Here is a 25,266-nt window from a genome sequence, read left to right on the forward strand (position 1 = left end):
CCAGACATCTAAAGTAAAAGTTTTCCTCCAACACCAAATTGTTCTATATGGTCCACATATTGTTCAGTAAAAAGTTACACCATTTTGAGCGTCCGGTTTGGGGGGAGATGGGGGAGAATTCGGTAAATTAGATATTTTTTTACGTTTTTCGTCAATATTTCTAAAATTATGCTTTAGCGTAAACAATGGTCTACACAAAAATGTTTTACATAAAATTTAAAACAAAAAGGTCCTATACATAATTGTTATAAAATCAACGGTTCCAGAGTTACGGAGGGTGAAAAGTGGAGGTTTTCGAAACTTTTTATATTATCTGGGCAATTGATGATGATTTTGGGTGGTGAGGTTGACGTTTCTTCAAGGGCTTATCACTAACATATCATCGGCCACTGAAATAGCAAATTTTATTTACAAAACACAATCCTGTTAAAGAAAATTTCTATAAATTGCCCAAAGAATATAAAAAGTATCGAAAACCTCCAATTTTTACCCTCCGTATCTCTGGAACCGTTGATTTTATAATAATTATGTATAGGATCTTTTTTGTTTTAAATTTCACGTAAAACATTTTTGTATAAAACATTGTTTTTGCTAAAGCATAGTTTTAGAAATATTGACGAAAATCTTAAAAAAACTACTAATTTACCGACTTTTCCCATCTCCCCCCCCCCCCAAACCGGACGCTCAAAATGGTGTAACTTTTTACTGAACAATATGTGGCCCGTATAGAACAATTTGGTGTTGAAGGAAAACTTTTACTTTGGATGTCTGGGTTAGGCCTTTTTTTGGACCAATTATACTATACTAACTTCGTAACTTTTGAACCATTCTTTTTAGAAGGATTATGCATAGGACCTTTTTTATTTCAAATTTAATGTAAAACATTTTTGTATAGAAGGTTATTCATGCTAAACCGCATAGTTTTAGAAATATTGACCAAAAACATAAAAAACTACGAATTTACCGATTTATTCCCCCTCCCCCCCCAAACCCGACGCTGAAAATGATGTGACTTTTTTCTGAACATTATGTGGACCATATAGAACAATTTGGTGTTGGAGGATAACTTTCACTTTGGATGTCTGGGTTTGTGCCTAGTTGTACCATACTAATAAGTCCCTCTATTTATTTATAAGGTACTACTGCGTAGTTTCTCGTATCCTAGAATCTGCGGAATCCAGTGACGTAACTAGAGAGAGAAATTTAATGATTCACATTCATACTTTTTAATAATTCTCATCCACATACCGGTATAAAGAATTTAAATCTCTAGGAGCAACAATTACCAGTGACAACAAAATAGATCGAGAAGTTGAAACGCGGATAATCGAAGAAAACAGATCTTTCTTTGCAATGCAACATGTAATGAAGTAAAAATTTCTCTCACGAGGTGTATAAATCCAACTAAGACCATAATACTACCTAAATAAAAACAGTACACGAACCCTGTACCATTAAACAGGGGAGTCAAACAGGGAGACACTCTATCACCCAAACTGTTCACCTTAGTTTTAGAGGACGTTTTTAAATACCTAAATTGGAAATATAAGGGAATGAACATCAATGGCCGCTACCACAGTAATCTACGATTTGCGGATGACATAATCCTGATAGCTACTGACCTACAAGAACTGCAAACCATGCTTTCAGAACTACACACCGAATCTTCTAAAATATTACTGAAAATGAATTTAAACAAAACAAAAGTCATGCACTTCGAAGAAACCGTGACAAAAATAAACGACGAAGTTATAGAAAAAGTTAAAGAATATAATATATACTTAGGACAAAAAATAATCCTAAATAGGGAAATTCAAACGGAAGAAATAAAAAGAAGAAGAAAGTTAGCATGGGCAGCATTCGGCAAACTGAATTATATACTCAGAAATCAGAAAATTCAACTACATCTTAGATCTAAAGTTTTTGATGCATGCATTATTCCGATATTAACATATAGGGCACAAACATGGATAATCACAAAAAATAATATGAACGTACTCAGAGTCACTCAACACTCGATGGAAAGATCAATGCTTGGCATATCACTTAAGGACAGGAAAACAAACACATGGATAAGACAAACCAAAGTCACCGATGTGGTACAAACATCATTAAAATTGAAATGGGAATACGCTGGACATGTAGCTAGTAGCGATCTAAACAACTGGCACAGAACAATTTTCACCTGGAGACCATACCAACACAAAAGACTCAGAGGCAGACCTCCTATGAGATGGACAAATGATCTGAAACGGACTGCCGGGAAAAATTGTCTACAAGTAGCGTACAACAGAAAACAATGAAAAGGAAGGTTTGAAGAGGCTTATATTCAGATGTGGACGTGAATGGCTAGACGAAGATGAATACGTGAATAACTCACGTATGTAAGCAAAACATGGATGTTAACAAAGAGAGAAGTACATATATTGCTGGTGTGGGAACGTAAAATCCTTCGAAAGATATAATATAATACGGCCCTTACAGAGGCAGTGTGACAAACGAAAGGAGGCGTAGGTCTCTCTTCGGAAAGCAAAATCTAGTCAGATATATAAAGGCAAATAGACTCAGATGGGCAGAGTATCTGATACGAAGTAACGACTGTCGCGTTATAAAAAATATAGGACGGCCTAGAAAAAGGTGGAAAGATGCAGCCAGAGAAAATCTGGATAAAATGGGAGTGAGATAATGGGATATAGTGCCACAGGACCGACAAACATATATGGCAATAGTAAACGCGGCGAACGCTCACGAAGAATTTTAACACCAGTGATGATGATGATATGACGTTATGATTCTAGAGCTCCTTGTATGATGTTTGGCATTAGCCTTTTATGATGTTTGGCATTTCCAGCAGTAATGAAACGGTGTCCGAGCATCATTCAATTGGGTTATTCGGTCTCCAGCAGTATTCAGTATATTCAATTTATTACCAGTTTTATTAAAAAGCAGACAGTCACATAAATATGGTTATTTAACTTTGCAATTTCTTGCACATTTGGAATCCTCGCGTTGAAATTTATCGAGATCTTGTCCTATAAAGTAACTTTTCGCGAAGAAAGTAGCAGTTTCCAATTGGAGTAGCGTGTTGTTGCGGAACTTTTAAAAAGTTTTATTTGACAGCAGCAAAAACAACAGGAGCAGCTTTCCTCCGCACCGGTCGTAACTCTTCGAGGATAACCGGGATAGGTAAACTCTTCCTTTAGTCTATTCCACTATTCCGGTAATAAAGTAGTAGAGCCACCTGATGCTCAACGCAAGGCCATTATCGGGACAGTGTTGTATTCTAATGTTTGCAACAATGTAAACTTAGATGTCATATACAAGATTACTTTGTATAGAAAAAAGTTTGTAATCTTTGATATGATTTCTTGATGAAGGAACAGAGAATATAATGAGAAAATAATATAATTAATAGATGAAATATTTTAGATAAAAGAAATACGGTCGTTTCATCAAGAAGTTAAAAAACTATAAAGGGCTGCCAGAATTACATTTCATACATGAACAAGAAGATATATCGGGAGTTCCGCCCTGCATGGAGATAAGTAATGTTGTTCCTAACACGGCTCCGTAAAATTGTAATTTTTAAGCGGTAAAACAAAGTTATAAATTGTGAATTTGTGCCTAATTATAGTCGACAACTGGAAGTGTACAAGATTTAATTAATTTCTTTGTAAAAACGTTATGAATTTAATATATTGGGACAGTTTGTTAATTCTATTATAAACAATTTCTCGTTATCAGTGGTTTCACGTTAATTACACATGTCTTGATACAGATCCATATACCTGTTTTTGCAGGTGGTCAGGGTCGGATCCTTGTTATGGACAAATAGTGTTTAATGAAATTAATTAACAATGGAAAATAATGTTACCACAATGCAATCCAATATCCAATATCAACAAAATGTCTCACAAACATATAATTTAGCACCTTCAAAAGTTCAGTTTCCTTCTAAAGAGAACGCGATCATTTTTAATGCACTAGACAATACCAAACTCCAAGAATACCTTATCCCCTTGGAAAATATAATCCAACCCAAAAATATTATATTCTGCTCTTGAATGTCTAACAATCGCATCTGTATGTACCTATCTAACAAACAACTGGTAGAAGATTTCACGACCAACAGAGGATACATTGAAGTTCAATGCAAAATTGTTCGAGGTAGGAAATTAATAACACCAGCAGAGAGGACTGTCCTCTCCAACGTATGCATCTTCATACCTCATGAAATACTAATCAACGAATTACAAAATATTGGTTTAGTACCGGTTTCACCTATGACATTCCTTAAAATTAGTGCCACCTTACCTGAATATAACCATATTCTCAGCTTTAGGAGACAAATATACATCAGTCCTCACAATTTAACATTCCGGAATCATTTCTACTTAAGTTTGATAATGCCTTTCATAGGATTTTCATATCACAAGATAGTTTGGTCTGCTACAATTGCAAGAAGCCTAGCCACAAAGCATCTCAGTGTTCCGAATCAACAGTTCTAGAAGATCAATATTCAAATAATGAAAAATCTTTACCCAGCCTAGATAATGCAGTTTTGCAACAAACACATACATTATCAGAAACAATGTTAATATCCCACGTTCCCAGCAATGCAGATTCCCAACATGTACATCAACTTTTAGAAGAACCGATGTTAGCATCCCACGATTCAAACACAACAACCACGATAACAAACATTGCTCAAGAATCCAATCCTCATAAGAGTACCGTTAATGATATAACTTCACCTTAAATCGAGTCTTCTTCAGCAGAATGTAAGTTGTTCCAGGAGCCTAAAATTCGGCAAAAAATCAAATAAACTAAAACTGTTTCAACGGAAAGTAGTAGTAACTCTGTATCACTGCTACTAGAAGCCGCAAAAACGTTTATTGAAAATCATTCTCCATCTTTCGTTCTTGATTACAACTAACTGGATATGCTTCTAACTAACATTACCGGTTCTGCTGATTCCTTGACTATCATTCAAGAATACACAAAAGATTACGTCAGTCTAACTGATATGTTCACAAAAGTATATCCCCACTTAAAAGATAGAAGTATAAAGCGCAAATTAACGTCTATTAAGAAGAAAATGTATCTTCAGATTGGTAAAGAAATTTCTTACTCTGACAGTGACAGTGACACTTTTCAATTAAGTCAAAAATACCATTCACATGTAAGTGCTCGCGATGCTATCGGTAATGACGAATCGGAGGTCGAATATCGGAGTGTGGCAAGTGATTTAAAAGCCTTTTTCAAAAATAAATTGTTAAGTGCGTGGAACCGGGAGTGGCAAAATTCTGTTTTAAAACTAAAACTGATTAAAAGTGACATTTCTCCGTGGCAACCGACAGCAATAAGCAGAAAATCCCAAATAATCTCAACACGTCTGAGACTAGGCCATAGTAGGTATACATACGCACACCTATTTACAAACAGCGAAGCCCAAAATGTTCCGTCTGTAATGTAGCAGACAGTACAGATCATTTCTTAATTGATTGTCCTAAATATACTATCGAAAGACGTCTATATATTATCTCGAACAGCTTGCAAACGTTATGGGGAAAAACGTTGTTTACAGAAAACTAATAGGTTATAAATATATCTTGTATCAATATATTGTACAAAATTTAATCATGTAAGTACTAGGTATTACAATTGTTATATTACTAATATTTGTATACATTGTAAATTACAACCGTTATGTCGCTAATATCCTTCGGGAGGAAGCGGATTTGTTTTGAATAATAATAAAAAAAGAATATACATCCACTCACGAACCAAAAAAGGAATCAATGATCAGCTATATGGAAGAGACATTTTAGTGAACTGCTGAATGGGCAAAATACAGATGAGAATGAAAATTTCCTTATACAGCCTTCGTAGTGAAGGAGAAATTAAAAATATAATCAATGGCTTAGAAATAACAATAGACCGGGAGAAAACGAAATAACTGAGGAAATTCTAAAGAGCGGAGGGTGAGACCTACAAAAGTAGGTAAATATAGCCTTATCAGGAGCATATGGGAAGAGAAAAAAATTTACTCAAAGATTTAGTCCTGTCGCCAGGGAGGGTACTTGAAGAAAAATAATATCTTTCTGAGAGCTAATATTCCAGATTATAATCATGTCTTTGGTTTCCGAAGACAGCTGTGTTATACGCTTGATGAAAATCTGGAAATTTGATCTATTTTCATATATTTATTTTAATGCTTATTTTAATCTGTTACTTTATTTCCATATCCTCCATCCCTTGTTAATTTCAACCCAAAACGCTCCAAATTACGCTCAATTTGTCACTTACACAACACTCTCGATGTGTTAGTGAGTCCAGCACACGGCACGGCACACCTGTTAAATGGAAATAGCCCAGAGCGAATAAGTCTAAGTGATTTATGGACCTCCGATATATTTCAAGCAACTTAACCAACGCAATGTGGAAAGCAGAGGTGGGCTTAGCGGAAAAATCGTAAAACAAGTGAGGATATAAATCTTCAAGGGAGATTTGCATTTGGCGAGGATTAGGCTCTAGCCGACTACGTATTGGTGGTAGGTAATAAATTAATTGGTTAGAACTGTGGCGCTGTAGATTTCTTAATAAAAGTAAATCTAGAAGAGTTAATGGGGTGTCGTTGGATAATGGAATTGAAGAGTTATATTTATCGGATTAGGAAAATAAACACCAATTGACTCGAATAAATTCCACTCAAGCCTTTTTATTTATTTTTACCGCACATATGGTGTTGCTATTACAATTTTGTCGGAAATGGAAACTTTTTAGGTCACAAATGACTACTTTTCCACAATTTTAAAAGAATATTTTACATATTCAATGACATCTCTTATCTAATCAAAAAATTAACACTCCTTTCTAAGGCTTCATGCACACTATCAAAATTTTCATGTGCAGAACTACTTATAAAGTACGGAGGGGAGGCACTATACAAAAAGATCTATGACCTAATGCAGAATATATAATGCCCGAAGAATGGAAGTAAGGAATTATGGTGACAATCTCCAAACAAGGAGACTACAAAATATGTAAAAACTACCCAGAAATTAATTTACTGAATGTAACATATAAAGTAATAACTGGTATAATTAGAGAAAAACCTACAATATACACAGAACAAAGTATAGGAGATTAGCAATACGGTTCAGAAAAGGAAGATCCATGATAGATGCTACCCATACACTATATAAAGAGTAATGAAAAAAACAAACGAGTATGATGTAGAACCACATATACTTTTCCTGGACTTTTAACAGGCGTTTGACAACTAAACAGGAGAAAAATGATCCAAGACTTAGAGTAAAATATCAAACAAAATTATAAGAATGATATAAATGATAATGATTTGCAAGCAACAATAAAAAACACCTTACGAGAAAAAACAAAAATAATAAAAATCAAAAATATAGTAAGACAAGGAGATACGCTCTCATCTGTACTATTTATTCTATCGATAGACAAGATAATAAACAAGCCTTCACACGCAGGATATGCGGTCGATATAACCATAATAGCAACAGATAAAAGGGCATTAAAGAAAACCTTCCAAGAAATAGAAAACGAAGAATAACTGAGAGCATACGTAAGCAAGAAAAGAAGACACAAATGACAGAACTGACAATAGACGTACACAGCTTCGAAGAGTTTGAAACGTTTAAATATTTCAGTATTAGTCAACAGAGGAGATGAAAGTGTCGATATAAAAAAAAAGTAAGTTGTCAATCGAAGTAGCACAGAAAACGACAATAAATATCGTTCCCATATCACCAGATTGACAACAGGTTGAATACTTTCTTTGGATACAACCTCCCGAGATTTTCAAAAATTATAAATCATACAGGATGCCGAGGAAATTAAGATGACAGAATTTTAAATAATTCACAACACATCTGCTCATCGTGGTAAAAGTTCCAACAAGAAAGATTCCTTAGTACTCAACAAAAGAGTAAATGAATTAAAATTTATAAACATTTTCAATTTCTTTGCAACACGAAAATGCAGCAGCTGCATAATTCTCTGGTTAAATCGGAGAGTGCAGGAAAAGTCTATACCGGTTTCGGAGGGTTTTTCCTTCTCATCAGTAGTCGCATAAAAAATTGAAAATATTTATACATAAAAAAAAAGAATTTAAGCGGGAAATAAGGTATTCTACAGAAATAAAAAAATGTTTAGAGGCAAGAGGATAAGCCAAAACACAAAAATGAAAATCTAAACAACGACTATAAGCCTAATAGTGGTATATGCTATAGAGACATTTACATTAACAGCAAAAGAAGAAGGGAAACTGAGGGAACCAAAGGGAAAACAAAGAGGAAGCAAGACAATGGATGAATCACGAAATACAAGAATGGATGGGACAAGAGAACATAGTTAGAGCTATAAAAGTACAGATAATTGGATGGTATGGACATATAATGAGAAAATAGAAGAGCAATCCGTTAAGAATTATAACGGAATGGATACCACCAGGTAAGAGAACCTGATGCAGACCTAAACTGAGATGCAGACAACAACTGGAAGAAGACTTAAGGAGTATGGAAATTAGAAATACCGAACGGACAATCAAAGACAGAAGAATAGAGAAAAGTAGTGAAAACAGCAAAGTCACACTAGAAATTATTGTAGAACCATACACAGAATGGGATGATCTACTTTATATAAAAATTAATTTTATTAATAATAAATAAATTTAAATTATTTATTTATTATTATTTATTTATTTATTTATTTAATTTTAAATATATATTTAATTGTTAATATTAGAAACATATATAATAAATATTTTAATAGAGAATATAATAATTTTATCCTACTAACTTAAGAAATGTAATTTATAATTTATAACACAAAAAGGATGTTTAAGTGAAAACTTCAAATCAACTGGCGACGTTAAATCTCCTTAAAATACTAATTCTTAAATATATATTCTCATATTTTTCAGTAAATAATATACATAAACTTAATAATGCTTCTAAATAATTACTCTTTTTGTCAAAAACTTTTGAGCTTGTAACGAGAAATCATTCAAAAGATATCTAATTGGAAATTTTAATTTAGTTTTATCACGGAAAATCTCGAAAAGGAATATATTATCATCTCAAATTATCGACTCAAACGAAACCATAAATTAGTAAAAAGAATACGCTTTAAAACTTGGCAAATAATTAACGAAGTGGGTACTTTAAAATACATAATGAGAAGAAAATACAATTCACTTATAATGGATTTTAAATGACGGCGTTTGATAGAATAAAACACAAATTAGATAAGTAAATTGAATCAATACTATTAAATACCTTTTTCTGCAGCTCGAAAACTAAATTTTCGGTATGATACAAGAAGTGACAGACGAAAAAAAAAAGAAGTATGATGCTACGTCACAGTGCCTTTTTGACAACGACCAATAGGCGTGAAGATAGGTGACTGATGTCTTTATGGCCTGATTTTTCTAGTATATTATAGATAATTATCTAGTATATTATAGATAATATCAATAATATTTTTTCTAGATCATGTAACACCTAGCACATCCCTGTACGTTAAGACGTTTAGGCACTATTGGCTTAGGTTTTTTTAGTAGCTAGCTGTATTTGTACTCTTTACCCCCTCCCATTTCCAAAAACGTATTTTACGTCATGGTCATGATATTACGAGTCGTCGGGCCTCTACTACAAAAAGCTTGAAAAATGAGCAGTATGAACCTTAGATTTTGGTGGGGGCGCCTATTTTAATCCTTTTTTTTTCTTATTTTCTTATTCTCAGTTTTTGCCACTTATTAAATCAAAAGTTTCGCTTTACATAAATCGTGTCACTATACCTACGGCAGTAGTGTTCAAACTTCGGCCCCATTCGACATCAGCATCATATTCAATATCGTTGAACAATATTGCATCTGCACACTTGTTAGAAAAATAACTCTTACACAACGAATTCAAACACTGTTTCAATCACTTTAACAAATATTGTGCCCTATCGATTTTGGTCCGTATTAAATAAATGCATAATGTCGTATTATATCATAACAATTTTAACAGACAAGAAATAAAAGCAATAATAAATTTCGAAACCGGTAGAGGTGCTTGCTGCACTCTCTGATTGAACTAGAATATGATGCGGCTATAGTTTCGTGTTGCAACGAAATTGAAAATGCTAATTCATTTTTGAAAACCAACAATAATAAAATCTAAAAGTGGTACTGAAACGGTTGAAGGAGAATTTTTTCAAAAGCAATAACAATTTAAAAAAAAACTGTGGTTTTAAGTTTTGTGTATGTGTGCTTGATATTCCCTTGGTGCATGTGTGCATATTTAATGAAATAAATATAGGTGTGAAATTCTCCAAACACGAACAAATAAAATACATAGTTCTAATTTTATTTGTAATTATTGAGATTAGCGGGACTCAGTATCAATTATTTATTATTGAACACTTTAAACCAATAATAAACAATTTTCAATGTTTAATTATAAATGATATAGGAATGTTGAATAAATTGAGGAGAATTGTTTTCCAATGACAAATGATAATATCATTTATTTGCGATTAATCCTCGATTTAAATCACGGTAACTGAGTGTTACATTATAGTCCAGCAAATGAAGCATTTTGGCTCGCAATTTTTTCGTCCAGCATGTATTTACTTGATATTTTCACAGAAGTTAGGGAATAGTCCAAGCATCATTTTCTATATCATGCCGCTATACGCTAAAACCTTTTGAGTGGTTGCCACCCCATCTCAGGGGTGGGAATTTTTTATTACATTTTAAGCATGTAAATCGATGTAGAAAGTAATTCTAAGAAAAAAATGTTTTTTTACATTTTCTTCGTAAAACAATATTTTTTCGAGTTATTCTCGGTTGAACGTAACAGTTTTTCGACGAAAAAATCCACCCTTTTGAGGGTTTTTTGAGAATAACTCAAAAAATGTGCATTTAGTCAAAAAACTGTAAATATCAAAATTGTGTCTTTTAGTAACACAAAGCAAATTCTTTTTCTATAATATTTTTACGACCAATACGAACCGAGATACGGCATGTTAAAAGTTAGATTTTTTCGTCAAATGCATTGTTTAAAATATTCAAAGCCAAATAACGGAAAACTTTGCATTTTTCGAGGAAAAATTAGATAATATTTTTTCAAGCATACAATTAGACCTTTCAAATGAATAATAAAAAGTTTCTGGCATAAAAATTGAGCGACTTATAATAAAAAAAATCGGTACCTGCTTTTCTCTACGAAAAAATTAGTAACCCTCTAACTAACAGCCCCCTAACTACCCTTCTAATTAAAAATTGGTCTTTTCCTTTCTGTGATTACATTTATATTTGCATTATAAATACACCCAAAAAGTTTGACCTATTTAAAAAGCCTAATTTTAGAAACATTGGAGTTTAAAGAAAAATAGATTTTTTGCAATTTCATATTTTTCACCTATTTCTTCAAAATATCTCCGATAATACTGGAGATACGAAAAAATAACATAACATTAAATTGTAGCTTTTTTAATAACTAAAATCCTTTTTGCATAGATTTTCATTACAGTGAATAGTTAGCAAGATATAGCTGTTAAAACCTCTATTTACGAGCAAACATCCCCTTATTCGCCCTTTAAACCCACTCCAATTAAAACTAAGAAATCTTATGGAATTTAATTTATATAGTTTTATACCTCTTCAAAAATCCTACAAAATCATTTTTGAAAAAACTTTTTATCGCCAAAAATGAAGGAGATATGTTTATAAAACGAATTTTTGTTTTCGAAAAACTTCAATAGTCCACTTATACAGTGCGTAAATCGTTCAGCTGGACATAGGGAACATACATTGTATATATTTAGATACATAAATACATACATTGTATTATATTAAGAGGAAACAGTAGCGATCAACAGGTAGCAAAAACGCGTTCCAAGATTGCGACTGTAATTTTGAATATTTTTTCGAGATATTTGGCACACGTATTCGTAATATAATAAAGAATGGCGGTACAGAGCCCAATTTGAAAAATATATTAATATGTGGAAATTACTCTGTGATTAAATAAAATATTAAAAAAACGAGCCTGTACCGCCATTAAGAAGAACAAAAAAATACACTTTCTTCAAATAAACTTTTTTATCCGATGCCTAGATTTTGTGTCATTTTGGAACTACTAAAATTTTTTATTTCATTAGTAGTTCCAAAATGACACAAAATCTAGGCATCGGATAAAAAAGTTTATTTGAAGAAAGTGTATTTTTTTGTTCTTCTTAATGGCGGTACAGGCTCGTATTTTTAATATTGTATTTAATTACAGAGTATTTTCCACATATTAATATATTTTTCAAATTGGGCTCTGTACCGCCATTCTTTATTATATTACGAATACGTGTGCCAAATATCTCGAAAAAATATTCAAAATTACAGCCGCAATCTTGGAACGCGTTTTTGCTACCTGTTGATCGCTACTGTTTCCTCTTAAGATAATTGTGGCAACTTCGCTCTCTCAATGACAATATAGTTGTTAGCATTAAGGGGCATTAACCTTAAAATTGACAATTAATTTCGGGTGACACAAATAAACGTCAAAACATGACATTGTAGAAGAACTATTTTTGACCTAATTGGAAAACTGTGTCTGTTTAATTTGGAAATTAATTTTTAAATAAAAGATATTTTAAAAAATAAAGTAAAATTATTAATTCATCAGTCATAAACTTTGTTTTTGATTTATTTATGGACTGCCTTGCATTATATTCGTTCTAACAGCTCTATTGCACCAGAAACTCGTACTCGAACAGAAGTTTCAACTAACACAGGTTAGCGGAGTTGCCACAATGATCTCAATGTGTATTCCCTATGTGCAGCAGAACGATTTACGTACTGTATAACATTTTTAATGTATATGATACCACAGAACCGGTTCGTATACTGGAAGATGACTAAAAAACTATTTGTATTTGTATTTTTGTACATATATTTGTAAATTCGTATTTTTGTGTAAAAAAATGATTGTGCAATTGTTTAATTCTACTATATGTCTGTATAGATATATTAAATTATCTATTTATAAAAATTACAATGTTATTAAGGGTGGTTTTTAAGGATTGAAATATTATGATATTATATCCTTTAGCATAAAACAATCATTATTTAACAAATCAAAACCAAATTTTACCCATATTAAAGTTTACAATGTTTTTATATCTTTTTTGACAATAAGGGGTAGTTTACACCCCTAAAAATAATCAACGCCTTTGAGCATGATATAGAATATGAAGTACAGGGTGAGATGATCCTAATCCCAAATTTTTATGTAAATCGATGCAAGCCGAAATTATTCTTTTAGAATAAGTCAATTTTTTATATATAGCTCCAACAAGGGTGGTTGTAACGGTTGACATATTATATTATATCTTGAAACATAAAACAGTCATTATGTAACTAATAAGAACCAAATGTTGACAATAGTAACGTTTAAAATATTATTTAAATTTTTTTTACAATTATGGGTAGTTTTCACCCTTAAAAATCCAAAACGTACAATGGTTCAATATAGAAAATGAACTAGAGGGTGAGATGAGCCAAATCCCAAATTTTTGTATAAATCGACGCTGGATGAAAAAATTGCGAGCTGTTACCATTTTTCCAGTCTCATTTTCTCGACTGTTACTAATAATTCGGGGAATTTAATTAATTTATTAAAGAGTTTCTGGTTTAGTTTTTATGTATTGATTGTGTATTTTATACAATATTTGGAGCAATATAAATACACACCTGATATTTAAATACTAACTAAAATCTCCTTATGCTCTTTGGAGGTATCTCTTGGAACGATATCGTTCCCCTCGACATTTAACGACTCGTCAAGTAACCGATATCTTCGATACCAGCGCAACCCTATTACGTGCCACCTCACCGACGGAACCAAAGTGTGATTGCTACCGAGAGTGTACTTAAGATGAGAAAGGAGAATCATGAAATCAGTTCCATTTGGTGTACTGAACTGGGAAGGAACTCAAACGGCAGTTATGCAATGAAGTGAGTTGGAACTCTGTCGTGGCAAAGGTACTTTGGACTGAAAAGATGCTTTGCCGGAACTGTAACCGCCTTGAGCGATAGCTGCCATCTCCGATCCTGAGTGGGTGAATGGGTAGCTTTGTATCGATGTTTGATTGTGATTACACTGGAATAATATAAAATTTGTTATTTCATTATTTCGAATACTGCCTCTCTCATACAACGACTATAATACTGAGCATAGACGCCATCCCCCACCGGCACATTTAAAATCTGCGCACTGTAGTTAGATTGAAGACGTTTTATTAGACATATTTTATTAATAAGGACTAAGAGACACATTATTCTAACGACAAATCTATTGTTCAATTCACACTGCCCACGAATTTAATGAATTAACCAGCTTCGTTCAACGATTAAACACGCGTAAAAACCTAAACCAAAAATCATCCCATAAAAAAACATGTATACAATACTAAATCATGCCTAGGGGTTTTAATAAAGTAAAAACGGAATAAACATCATCCTGCTGCCTGCGTTAACTATACCTTAGATATCCTGAGCAAACCAGCCGAAAGTATCGTTAATCTCTCTCCGAGCGCAACAGGCACGCTCTGTCCCTGCAACTCCCTCTTCCAGTAATATCCCGGGACGGGATGTCCCTGAGCGACGCAAGGCAGCGTCACGTCTTCGCCAAGAACGACGCGTCGCGCGTTGTATTTGTCGACGCTGATGCGAGGTTGGGAATCACCTTTAGGCTCGGTGACGATTACTCGACCTGGATACGACGATGTTTGTACTTCGCCTGAAACAAGGAAAATAATGTTTTATTTTTTTTTGAACCAATAAAGATCGAATTACGAATTATTGCCGTCAGATATTGTTATTGTATGTTGAATATACATAGTGGTACATTAAGGATGTACAATCTCTAAGTTGTAGATCCTAGACCTTAAAATATTAAGGTTTAAGGCCATCGGTACATAATTCGCAAATAAACTCACAAATAAACTGCTCGTCAAACGTTAGCGATATAGAAAATTCTACTGAATTTTTATAGTAGATTTTTTCGTGAACAGATTAACGGATTCCGCTAATTTTTTTTATTAAGTTGTAGATCCTAGACCGCAAAATATTAAGGTTTAAGGCCATCGGTACATAATTCGCAAATAAATTCGCAAATAAACTGCTCGTCAAAAGTTAGGGATATATAAAATTCTGCTGATTTTTTTTAGTAGATTTTTTCGTGAACAGATTAACGGATTCCGCTAATTTTTTTTATTAAGTTGTAGATCCTAGACCTCAAAATATTAAGGTTTAAGGCCATCGGTACATAATTCGCAAATAAATTCGCAAATAAATATTTTACTGCTATCCCTACTTTTTCTGTCTTTACACGGCAAATTACGTGTAGTAAAATTCACACTGGTATGGATATGTAAACATTACTAGAATGTCATTCTACTTGAAAATGGCATCATTAACTTAAAGAGATGGCTTTTGAATGTTCTTGAATAACTGTTATTTGTATAATTGCAAATTATTAATTCAGTTAATAAATATGATAATTTTTTCACTAACTATATATTCAGTGATTGTAATAATTTATATGTACAACAAAAACTATTACTCAATCGAGAAAAGAGGAAAAGTGTTGAAGTGATTTTTTAATAATATATTGTTATTATGGAACGCTTACAATTTTGAACATCTTTAACAACAAAATACTTGGATCGCAGAATATATTATCCTGATGTATTCTCTGCTTGGATCTTCCACAAATAATACACAATAAATAACTTTTTATTAAGTGCACGTCTTAAATCAATTATTTATCAAATACACTATATTTATATCAATAGTATTTAATCAACAACTCAAAATATTCCCGACGCCATGTCAAATATTTAAAATTGTCACTGTCTGACTGAGAATATGCTGACAATATTCTATTCGACTGAGTGCGTTGTAAGACAAAGATAGATTTGGAAAATATTACCACGGACATTGTGTTCATTTTTTCCGAATCCTGAAAAAACCAATAAATATTTTTGAAAAATTTAAACGCAGAATGAAAGACTAAATTGTTACCGAGGGCCGAAAGTCCCTTAAAATAAATAAAAAGTTTATTTTGAATCAGGTATTTGAAATTAAAAATTTCACCCCTGTAACTTTTTAAAATAAACATTATAGAATTTCTCAGGGACTTTCGGCCCTCGGTAATAACGTAATCTTTCGTTCTGCGTTTAAATTTTTCAAAAATATTTATTAGTTTTTTCAGGATTCGAAAAAATGAATCCCCATTTGAATAGCATTGCAGCCGAAAATACGTACCCATCCCCTTAACCCAAATCACTGAAATAAAATGTGACTCATTACTGAGTTAAGGGTGTTTTATTTAAAAACTTCAAAATTCTTTGTACCCAGTACTTTAAACCGACACTGAATCAAATATTTACAGTCAAACAGATCTTGAGCAAATCATGGGAACACCACGTTGATGTTCACAACGTGTTTGTAGCCTTCAAACCGGCATACGACTCAGTAAAAAGGAACAAACTCACAATATATTCGCTGAATTGGCAAATGCAAACTGGACGAGGAAATCTACTGACCAACCGAACGGTTCAACTGGCCACTTAATGCCGATGATATTAATATTATGAGTAGAACATCAACAGGAGCACAGGAAACATACGCAGAGTTAAAAACGCAAACAAGAAGACTAGGTCTGGAAATTAACACAGAAAAAACAAAAATAATGATACAGACGAGAAGAAATATAGTCTCACAAAACATTATACATGAAGGTGACATTGAAACGGATGGAAAGTTTACATACCTGGGAGTAGAAGTATATATCGACAGATCAGAAGATGGAGAAATACGGAAGAGAATAACGCAGGTAAATAAAGCTTATTTTGCCCTCTCCCATATATTTAGGTCTAAAAATGTCCATTGAAATACAAAGATGAGAATCAATAAGACCTTAATTCGACCAATAGTATGCTATGGCAGTGAAGCATGGGTTCTGAAAGAAACACCCAAAAACAAACTCGACGCATTCGAAAGGAAAGTACTGATGAGAGTACTAGGACCTGTGAGGGAAAACGGAATCTTCAGAAGCCGATACAACAACGAGCTTTATGAACTTTATAAGGAAACATCCCTGTCAGACTTCATTACAATACAAAGATTGCAATGGGCCGGACATGTGATAAGAATGGGAGAGGATAAGCTACCACAAATAACACTGAATGCTAGAATGCAGGGAAAGAGACCGGTTGGAAAGCCAAGACAGCGCTGGGAAGACACAGTAAGCAGCCATACACAAACACTTTTAGGAGTCCGTGTATGGAGAAGAGCAGCCACAGGCAAGCAAGGGTGAAGGTAAAAAATAAAGGAGGCCAAGGCTCAATTTGCGCTGTAGTGCCGTAGAAGAAAAAGAAGTACTTTAAACCATTTGATATATCCTTATCATACTTGGCAGCAAGTGTAGGTAATGGATACCCAACTAAATTATGTTAAACAAACGTTTTTGTCTACTACCAGAGGCGTAAGACAGGGCATAGTGAATGGTTGAGTCTTCCTAAATTCTACGCCACTGGCGAAATTGCTACTTAAGCGAAATTTTTCGATTTTCTATTACTTTCCATGCAAATTATATACTCTTCATTCGTAACGATAAAATTATTGGAAAGGCGAAACCCAAGCGACTCTATCTTTAAACAGATAAATATTTAAAAACAATATCTCTTCGATTTCTTAAGTCGGAAACAAATATTTACTTATGCCTATACCCTACCCTTCTAAAATGTGCAAGGAAAAAGGGCGATGAATGTAGAAACATGGGGAATCTGTAATATGCAGTCCACAACACATCAATTCATCAAGGTAAAGACCAACAAATTTGTTTCCTAGTACTCAATACGTGATTAAAAACGCAGGTAGGTAAAGTCATTTGATATTTAATTGCGATTCAGAGAGCACTACCATTTCTTTATGGTCAATTTCAACCTCTTGGTATCTTCAGCATAACCTGTAGTGGTTGCTTCTGTGCACGCAGATTTGCCGAAAACTCCACAAGACGAGGTACACAGTAGGTACCCTGGGCACTAGGTACTCTGGAGATCACTTTTGGTGACGTTATATTCGTTTTCAGCGACCCCAAAAATCCCCGAGTAACAAAATTCAACTCATTTCCGCAGATAATTGACGAGTTCTGAATTTTTTTATTGTCTGTTTGAGATGCACTCTAAGAATGCATTTTTTGTATGCAGTTTTTCAATATTAGGTATATCATGGCTCCGGTTCACAAAGTTTCCTGGCGCATTCACGAATCGAATGCAAAAATAATTATTAAGATCCGTCTTGTCTTTTTTTTTTCGGAGGTTCAGTGCTTTATTGCTTCGACTATAGAGAGACTTTATTTTTAAATTTTAATTAAGATATTTTTTAAAATCCCTTTTATAAACACCAACTTTGAATAGTTATTTTTCTTAGTCTTGACTTCAGCAGCTCGTGCAATGTGTTCGTGAATGTATATTTAAGCAACGTTATTAACATACAAACTTCAGGGTAATAAACATTCTGATGCAACCTCATAAGGACTAAACAAACTTCAGACTTTCATGGTAATTTCATATGTTGATTAAGAAACTGGCTTCTTTCCAAATTCCAAAGTGGAGCTTTGTGCAATCTCCAACAAACTTTGCATAATTACTTTCGTTGTTGACATAATAATGTGTCACAAAGCGTATGAATAGACAGGTAGTTTCAAAATAGTTAATATACAGGTGAAACAATTTCAGGAACATAAATTTTGCTTAAAAAGTAAAAAATATTTTATTACGTGATTATCTGGTATCATACGATCTTCTTCTTAATGTAATATAGTTGGGACAACCTATATAAATTAAGTTGTAAATATCTTTATCAAAATATAATGTAGTGTATTAGCCATGCTCGAAGACAATGACTCCTGACCGTGAATTAATACGTGAGGTTTACATATTAGGTAGTGTATAAAAATGCAGCATAGGTAAATTCAAGAGTTGTTATAATTAGATACTTGATATGTACAAATGTGTGGTATAGGTAATGATTTGTATTTGTAAACAATTATGGTTGAATCACCGTTTATACGATGTAAATATAAAGTTATCCAAACAATAGAGTTTTAATTAGTTTGGACCAAAAATACATTAACATCACACTATTTAATACATTAAGGTGTATGTCCACTCCGGATGTTGACGATGAGCACGGCTATCCTATTGCGTGCTGCTATTCGGAATAGTTTCGGAATAGCTTTTAGTCCAGAGAAATAAGATTTTTCTCGTGACTCATCCCCCTCCAGGTCGAAGCCAAATTTTTTGAGTAGTATGGACATCTATATCAATAACCTTTATGTTTCCTGCAGCCGATTTTGATGATATACATAGTTATAAACAAATGAAGATCAAAAACGGTAAATTTTCGCTTTTTTCGTCTATAACCAAAAAGTTAAGCATTTTAAACAAATTTGAGAGTAAGAAACTCATAAATCGTATAAAAAACTTCAATATGGCGTTCGCTGAATAGTCTATCTTTATTTGTTGCTTAGAAAATTACAAAATAAATCATAAATTTGAGATTTTATTAATGTTCATAACTTATGTATAAATTAAGTTAGAACCTTCTTATTACACGAAATGGTGAGGCTTCTTGTGCTTAAATAATATTTTAAATTTCAAAGCAATTGGTCAAATAGTTTAAAATTTATTTAATTTGTTTATCTCAAATTCATTTTTTTGCAACACTATAAGTCAGAAAATTATGAGGTTACAGTAATATTTCGGACAGTTTATGAAACAAGAACATTTATACTATTAACTTAATTTAAAAAATGACAAAAGGTAATTTTAAATAGTGTAAAATTGTTTTGCAAAAACATGTCGATTTTTTGCCTAATTATTATCAATTAGAATAACTTTTTAACCGTTATCCGTAGAAAAATTATAATCTCATATTTATTAAGACTGAATTTTTATACATATTACTTAGAAAGAAAAACAATTATCCTAGGACAATTAGGGACAAAGTTAGCCCCCATTTTTTTTTAATTCACATGTTCTTGCAAAATAATTTTGCAATATTTAGTATTCTTTTTTGTCATTTTTTTAAATTAAATTAATAGTGTAATTTTTCTTCTTTCATGAACTATCCAAATTATTACTGTATATTCATCATTTTCTGACTTGTAGTGTTGCAAAAAAAATTAAATTGGGATAAACAAATTAAATAACTTTTAAACTATTTGACCGATTGCTTTAAAATTTAGGGTAGGGTGATTTAAACACCGGAAGCCTCAGCATTCCGTGTAATAAGAAGGTTCTAATTTAATTTTTACATAAGTTATGAATATTTATAAAAACTCAGAATTTATTATTTATTTTGCAATTTTCTAAGCAACCATGCAATTTTCTAAGCAAGGATGGACATATTCAGCAAACGCCATATTGAGTTTTTTATACGATTTATGAGTTTCTTGCTCACAAATTTGTTTAAAATACTTAACTTGTTGGTAATAGACGAAAAAAGCGAAAATTTACCGTTTTTTTTGGTATTTATATGTTAATAACTGTGTATATATTATATCATCAGAATCGGCTGCAGGAAACATATAGGTTATTATCACAGATGTCCATGCTACTCAAAAAATTTTGTTTTCGGCCTTGAGGGGGTTATGTCACCAACAGGATATTGTTTTCCTTATTTCTCTTAACTATTTGCTAAGATCTCGGAAAAACTTTCAGAAAAATAAAGATATATCCCCGAAGCGTCAAAGGCGCGCTGAATACATCTATGGCAAGAGTCAGATACCATAGTACATTTTGCCCCCTCCCTTCGGAATAGTCCTCTTGTCGATGTATTGAATCATTTCCCAGGGTTTGAGGCCAAGATATTTTTCTTCTCCCTGGTCCACTATTTCCATATACGTTGCCCTAAAGAATGAGTTGCAACAAGCAATATCGCTGCTAATTCCACATAAGGTGATCTAATTTCCTCAAAGAAGCATTGAAAAGTGTCCAGGCCTTTACTCCGCATAATAACAGCAAATATATAGCATCTGATGGTAGATAGTCTAAGAGCTAGTGAACCCTCCGACTAACGGTCGTCCTGTAAGGCTAGAAATTTGTCTAGTGATAATTCATAGCACACCAAGGCTAAAAACCATGACCTGGCAGGCCTCAGCGGTGCACGTGTATCTACCAGGTGAATCGAAAAGTGCAAATTTAGGGGGTAAAATAAACTTTCTCCTGTAAGGTTTAAATTTAAGTATGTGTTTGAGTAAGTCATTTAGAAGAAATGTGTACAATGACAGGCGATTCTGAAGAGCATAAGACCTTGCCAGGCGAGGGGAAAGATTACGGGTGTTTCCTAAAATTATTCTTTTTGCATCGAACAAATTTTTTTTTAGGTTTTTTGATACATTCCAAACAGAAAACGTCTTTAGTGATTTTTCTCTTAAGTTAATAGTTTTTGTTATATACGCGATTGGAAATTTTGAAAATTGCGAAATCGGCCATTTTTAACCCTAAATCGGACATTTATCTAAAAATTTCAATGTTGCCAAGGTACGTAAATATTCTTTAAACATTGATTGATGAAATACCGAAGAGTTATTTGCAATAAAATATCGAAAACCTCTTTGTTTTTTTTAATTGCTAATCAAGCGGGCGCGTCACTGTAGTATAAGTGAGGACGTTTGAGTTTGCATAAATTCATTATCTCGAGAATGGGCAAATTTCAAGAGAAATCCTCAGATAGGTCGATTTTTATTTTCGAATTAAGACTTTGTGGCATATATATAGTACCAGTGACGTCATCCATCTGGGCGTGATGACGTAATCGATGATTTTTTTTAAATAAGAGTAGGGGTTGTGTGATAGCTCATTTGAAAGGTTATTTAATTCTCTATTCAGTAATATAAACACTAGCATAATTATTTATACAGGGTGTACAAAAAATTTTTTTCTTCTATTTGTCAAATTTAATCAAAGTTAACTTAATAAAAAATTTTTTTAAAATTTAAAATTTTTAAATTTAAAAAAAAACCCTGTATAAATAATTATGTTAATGTGTATATTAGTGAATAGAGAATTAAATAACCTTTCAAACGAGCTATCACACAACCCCTACTCTCATTTAAAAAAATCATCGATTACGTCATCACGCTCAGATGGATGACGTCATTAGTATTACATATGTGCCAAAAAGTCTTAATTTAAAAATAAAAATCGACCTGTCTGAGGATTTCTCTTGAAATTTACCCATTCTCGAGATAATGAATTTATGCCAACTCAAACGTCCTCACTTATACCACAGTGTCGCGCCCGCTTGATTAGCAATTAAAAAACAAAGGCGTTTCCGATATTGTATTAAAAAAACTCTTTGGGATTTCATCAATCAATGTTTAAAGAATATCTACCTACCTTGGCAACTTTGAAATTTTTAGACAAATGTCCGATTTAGGGTTAAAAATGGCCGATTTGGCAATTTTCAAAATTTTCAATCGCTTATATAACAAAAACTATTAACTTAAGAGAAAAATCACTAAAGACCTTTTCTGTTTGGAATTATTCAAAAAACCTAAAAAAAATTGTTCGATGCAAAAAGAATAATTTTAGGAAAAACCCCTAATCTTTCCCCTCGCCTGGCAAGGTCTTATGCTCTTCAGAATCGCCTGTCATTGTACACATTTCTAAATGACTTACTCAAACACACACTTAAATTTAAACCTTACAGGAGAAAGTTTATTTTACCCCCTAAATTTGCACTTTTCGATTCACCTGGTAGATACACGTGCACCGCTGAGGCCTGCCAGGTCATGGTTTTTAGCCTTGATGTACTATGAATTATCACTAGAAAAATTTCTAGCCTTACAGGACGACCGTTAGTCGGAGGGTTCACTAGCTCTTAGACTAAGAGATATGTAGATGGCATAGCGACCACGGCTAAAAGTATCGAAGATATTCTGTTCTTTATAGACTTGGCATAAATACATCAAAGATAAAGTTACTTGTTAGTAAACAAAACGTCGGCCCTATACAACTAATTCACAGGAAAACGAAAAAAAAAAAAATTTAAAAATCTTTTCTTCTAAACTTATGTGAATCCTATGTATTTTTTGGCGCTAAAAAAGAATCTGAAATTAGATTTTACGTATCACCCACAGTTTTTTTCCCACAATATGGCACTGGCTTGTTCTACAATATATTAATTTGCAAAAAAATTACCGGAATACATTAAAATGATACATTATTAGAATAATACCTTTTATCTAATTTTTATCTTCTTATAGTATAGTATAGGTCTGTACAAGCATTTCAGGAGTCAATACTTTTGTATTTTCTTTCTGTTTTTTTTTCTGTAAAACTTCTCAAGTAGCTTTTTCTCCTATGCGAGGCACTCTGTTGTTCCCAATGAAGTGACCAACAGTAATCACCCATCATCTTGGTGTTCCAACATCCCTGGTATGGTTGCTCCATCAACTTGATATCCTGGTGGAAGCGTTCGCCTCGTTCTTCACTGACTGCACCCAGATTTTCAGGGAAATGATCAAGATGGTTACGCAAAAGGTGGATTTTGAGGCTCATTTGACATCCCAAATCTTAAATCTTATCTAAAATCTTAAAAACCTTATCTAATAAATTAGCTACTATAAGCTCGTAGTTAGGGTCTTTCACATTACTTAAAAACTTGGTTACAACTTTTTTGAATCCAATCCAAGCTTCTTTTTCCTTACTAGTAATCTTGGTTTCAAAAGTAATTATGCAACTTTTAATGTTAAATTGTGAAAGAATGGTGGGTGATACAGCATTTTTAATATGATTTTCGGACTTAGCACACCAAAATACATAAGATAGAGGTAATTTTATCAAAAAAGTTTTTTCATCGTTGGCCTGTGTTATCAACAATGAACCGATTACAAATTTAACCATTTTAAATACCTAAGATGTTGGACATACGAGACATTAAATCCTCTTGAAGAAATTAAAACTCGTATAGCTCATGTAGATTTATACTGAGAAATTCTCAGCTGAACTTACAACTAAGAATCTTCTTCTTCTTAACATACCCTATCAATTCCCCTTGACGTTGGCGATTAACATGGCGAAACTGTCTCTGTATCGAGCTATTTTAAATAGTTGCTCTGCTTTCTTTACACATGTCCACTCCCTGATATTCTTCAACCAAGAGGCCTGTTTTCTACCAATTCCTCTGCGTCGTTCGATTTTACCCATCATAATAAGTTGAAGAATATTATATTGGTCTCCCCTTACTACGTGTCCAAAATAGGCCATCTTTCTACATTTGATATTATCAAGAAGCTCGCGAGTAGCATTTGCTCTCTTAAGGACTGACACATTTGTTAGCATAGCTATCTATGGTATTTTTATTGTACGTCTGTGCAGCCACATTTCAAAGGCCTCCAAACGATTAATGGTGGATATTTTTAATGTCCATGCTTCGACACCGTATAAGAGGAACTAAGAATAAAGTTCCTAAAATTCTATGTGTATCTTGGATTACTACATAGATGTGAAACCTGCATCATCAAGGTTAATACGATGAACAAATTAGAAGAGATGTGGCCATATCGTAGAATGTTCAAAATATCATGGGTTCAACGCATTTGAACACCGTTTTAAATAGAATAGGTCAAGAAGACGGTGACTCGATGAACATGATAAAAAAGAGAAAACTTGAAAATTTGGGGCATATAATGAGAGGTTACTATAATACTGGATACTGCAGTTAATACTCAACAGAAAGATCAAGGAAAAACGATTACTGTAGGAATAAATATGCATGGCTCCAAAACATTCGTTAATGGACTGGCTTATCAGCAGATGGATTAAGACATGTCGCGCAAGGTCGAGAACGATATCAGCAAATTACTATGGAAGCTTCTTCTTTTTCAGGTGCCATCTCCGCTACGGATGTTGGCAATCATCATAGATATTTTAACTTTTGAGGCAGTAGCTCTAAACAGTTGTTTTGAGCTGCATCCAAACCATTCTCGCAGGTTCTTCAGCCACGAAATTCGTCTTCTTCCGATGCTATCTTTGATTTCTGCAGTGTAGTCATTATTTTCTGTTGGAAGTGTTCCTAGGTAAGTGTACTTTTTTACTCTTTCGATCTGCTGACCCTCTACTATCAAGATTTCGTTAGTATTATGGTTGTTTTTACCAATTTTCATAAAC

General features: G+C 33.1%; 1 protein-coding gene across 1 annotated transcript in view; it reads right to left on the reverse strand.

Annotated features, from left to right (window-relative positions):
• The window catches only part of LOC114328633 (cell adhesion molecule Dscam2), a 384,871-nt gene that overhangs the window by 133,714 nt on the left and 225,891 nt on the right, over positions 1 to 25,266 (reverse strand). The window contains exon 5 of the mRNA XM_050644410.1: positions 14,563 to 14,819. Within this exon, the coding sequence (XP_050500367.1) occupies positions 14,563 to 14,819 (257 nt within the window). The remainder of the gene's footprint in view (positions 1 to 14,562; positions 14,820 to 25,266) is intronic.

This window comes from Diabrotica virgifera, chromosome 2, assembly GCF_917563875.1.
Source record: "Diabrotica virgifera virgifera chromosome 2, PGI_DIABVI_V3a".
Lineage (NCBI taxonomy): Eukaryota > Metazoa > Arthropoda > Insecta > Coleoptera > Chrysomelidae > Diabrotica > Diabrotica virgifera.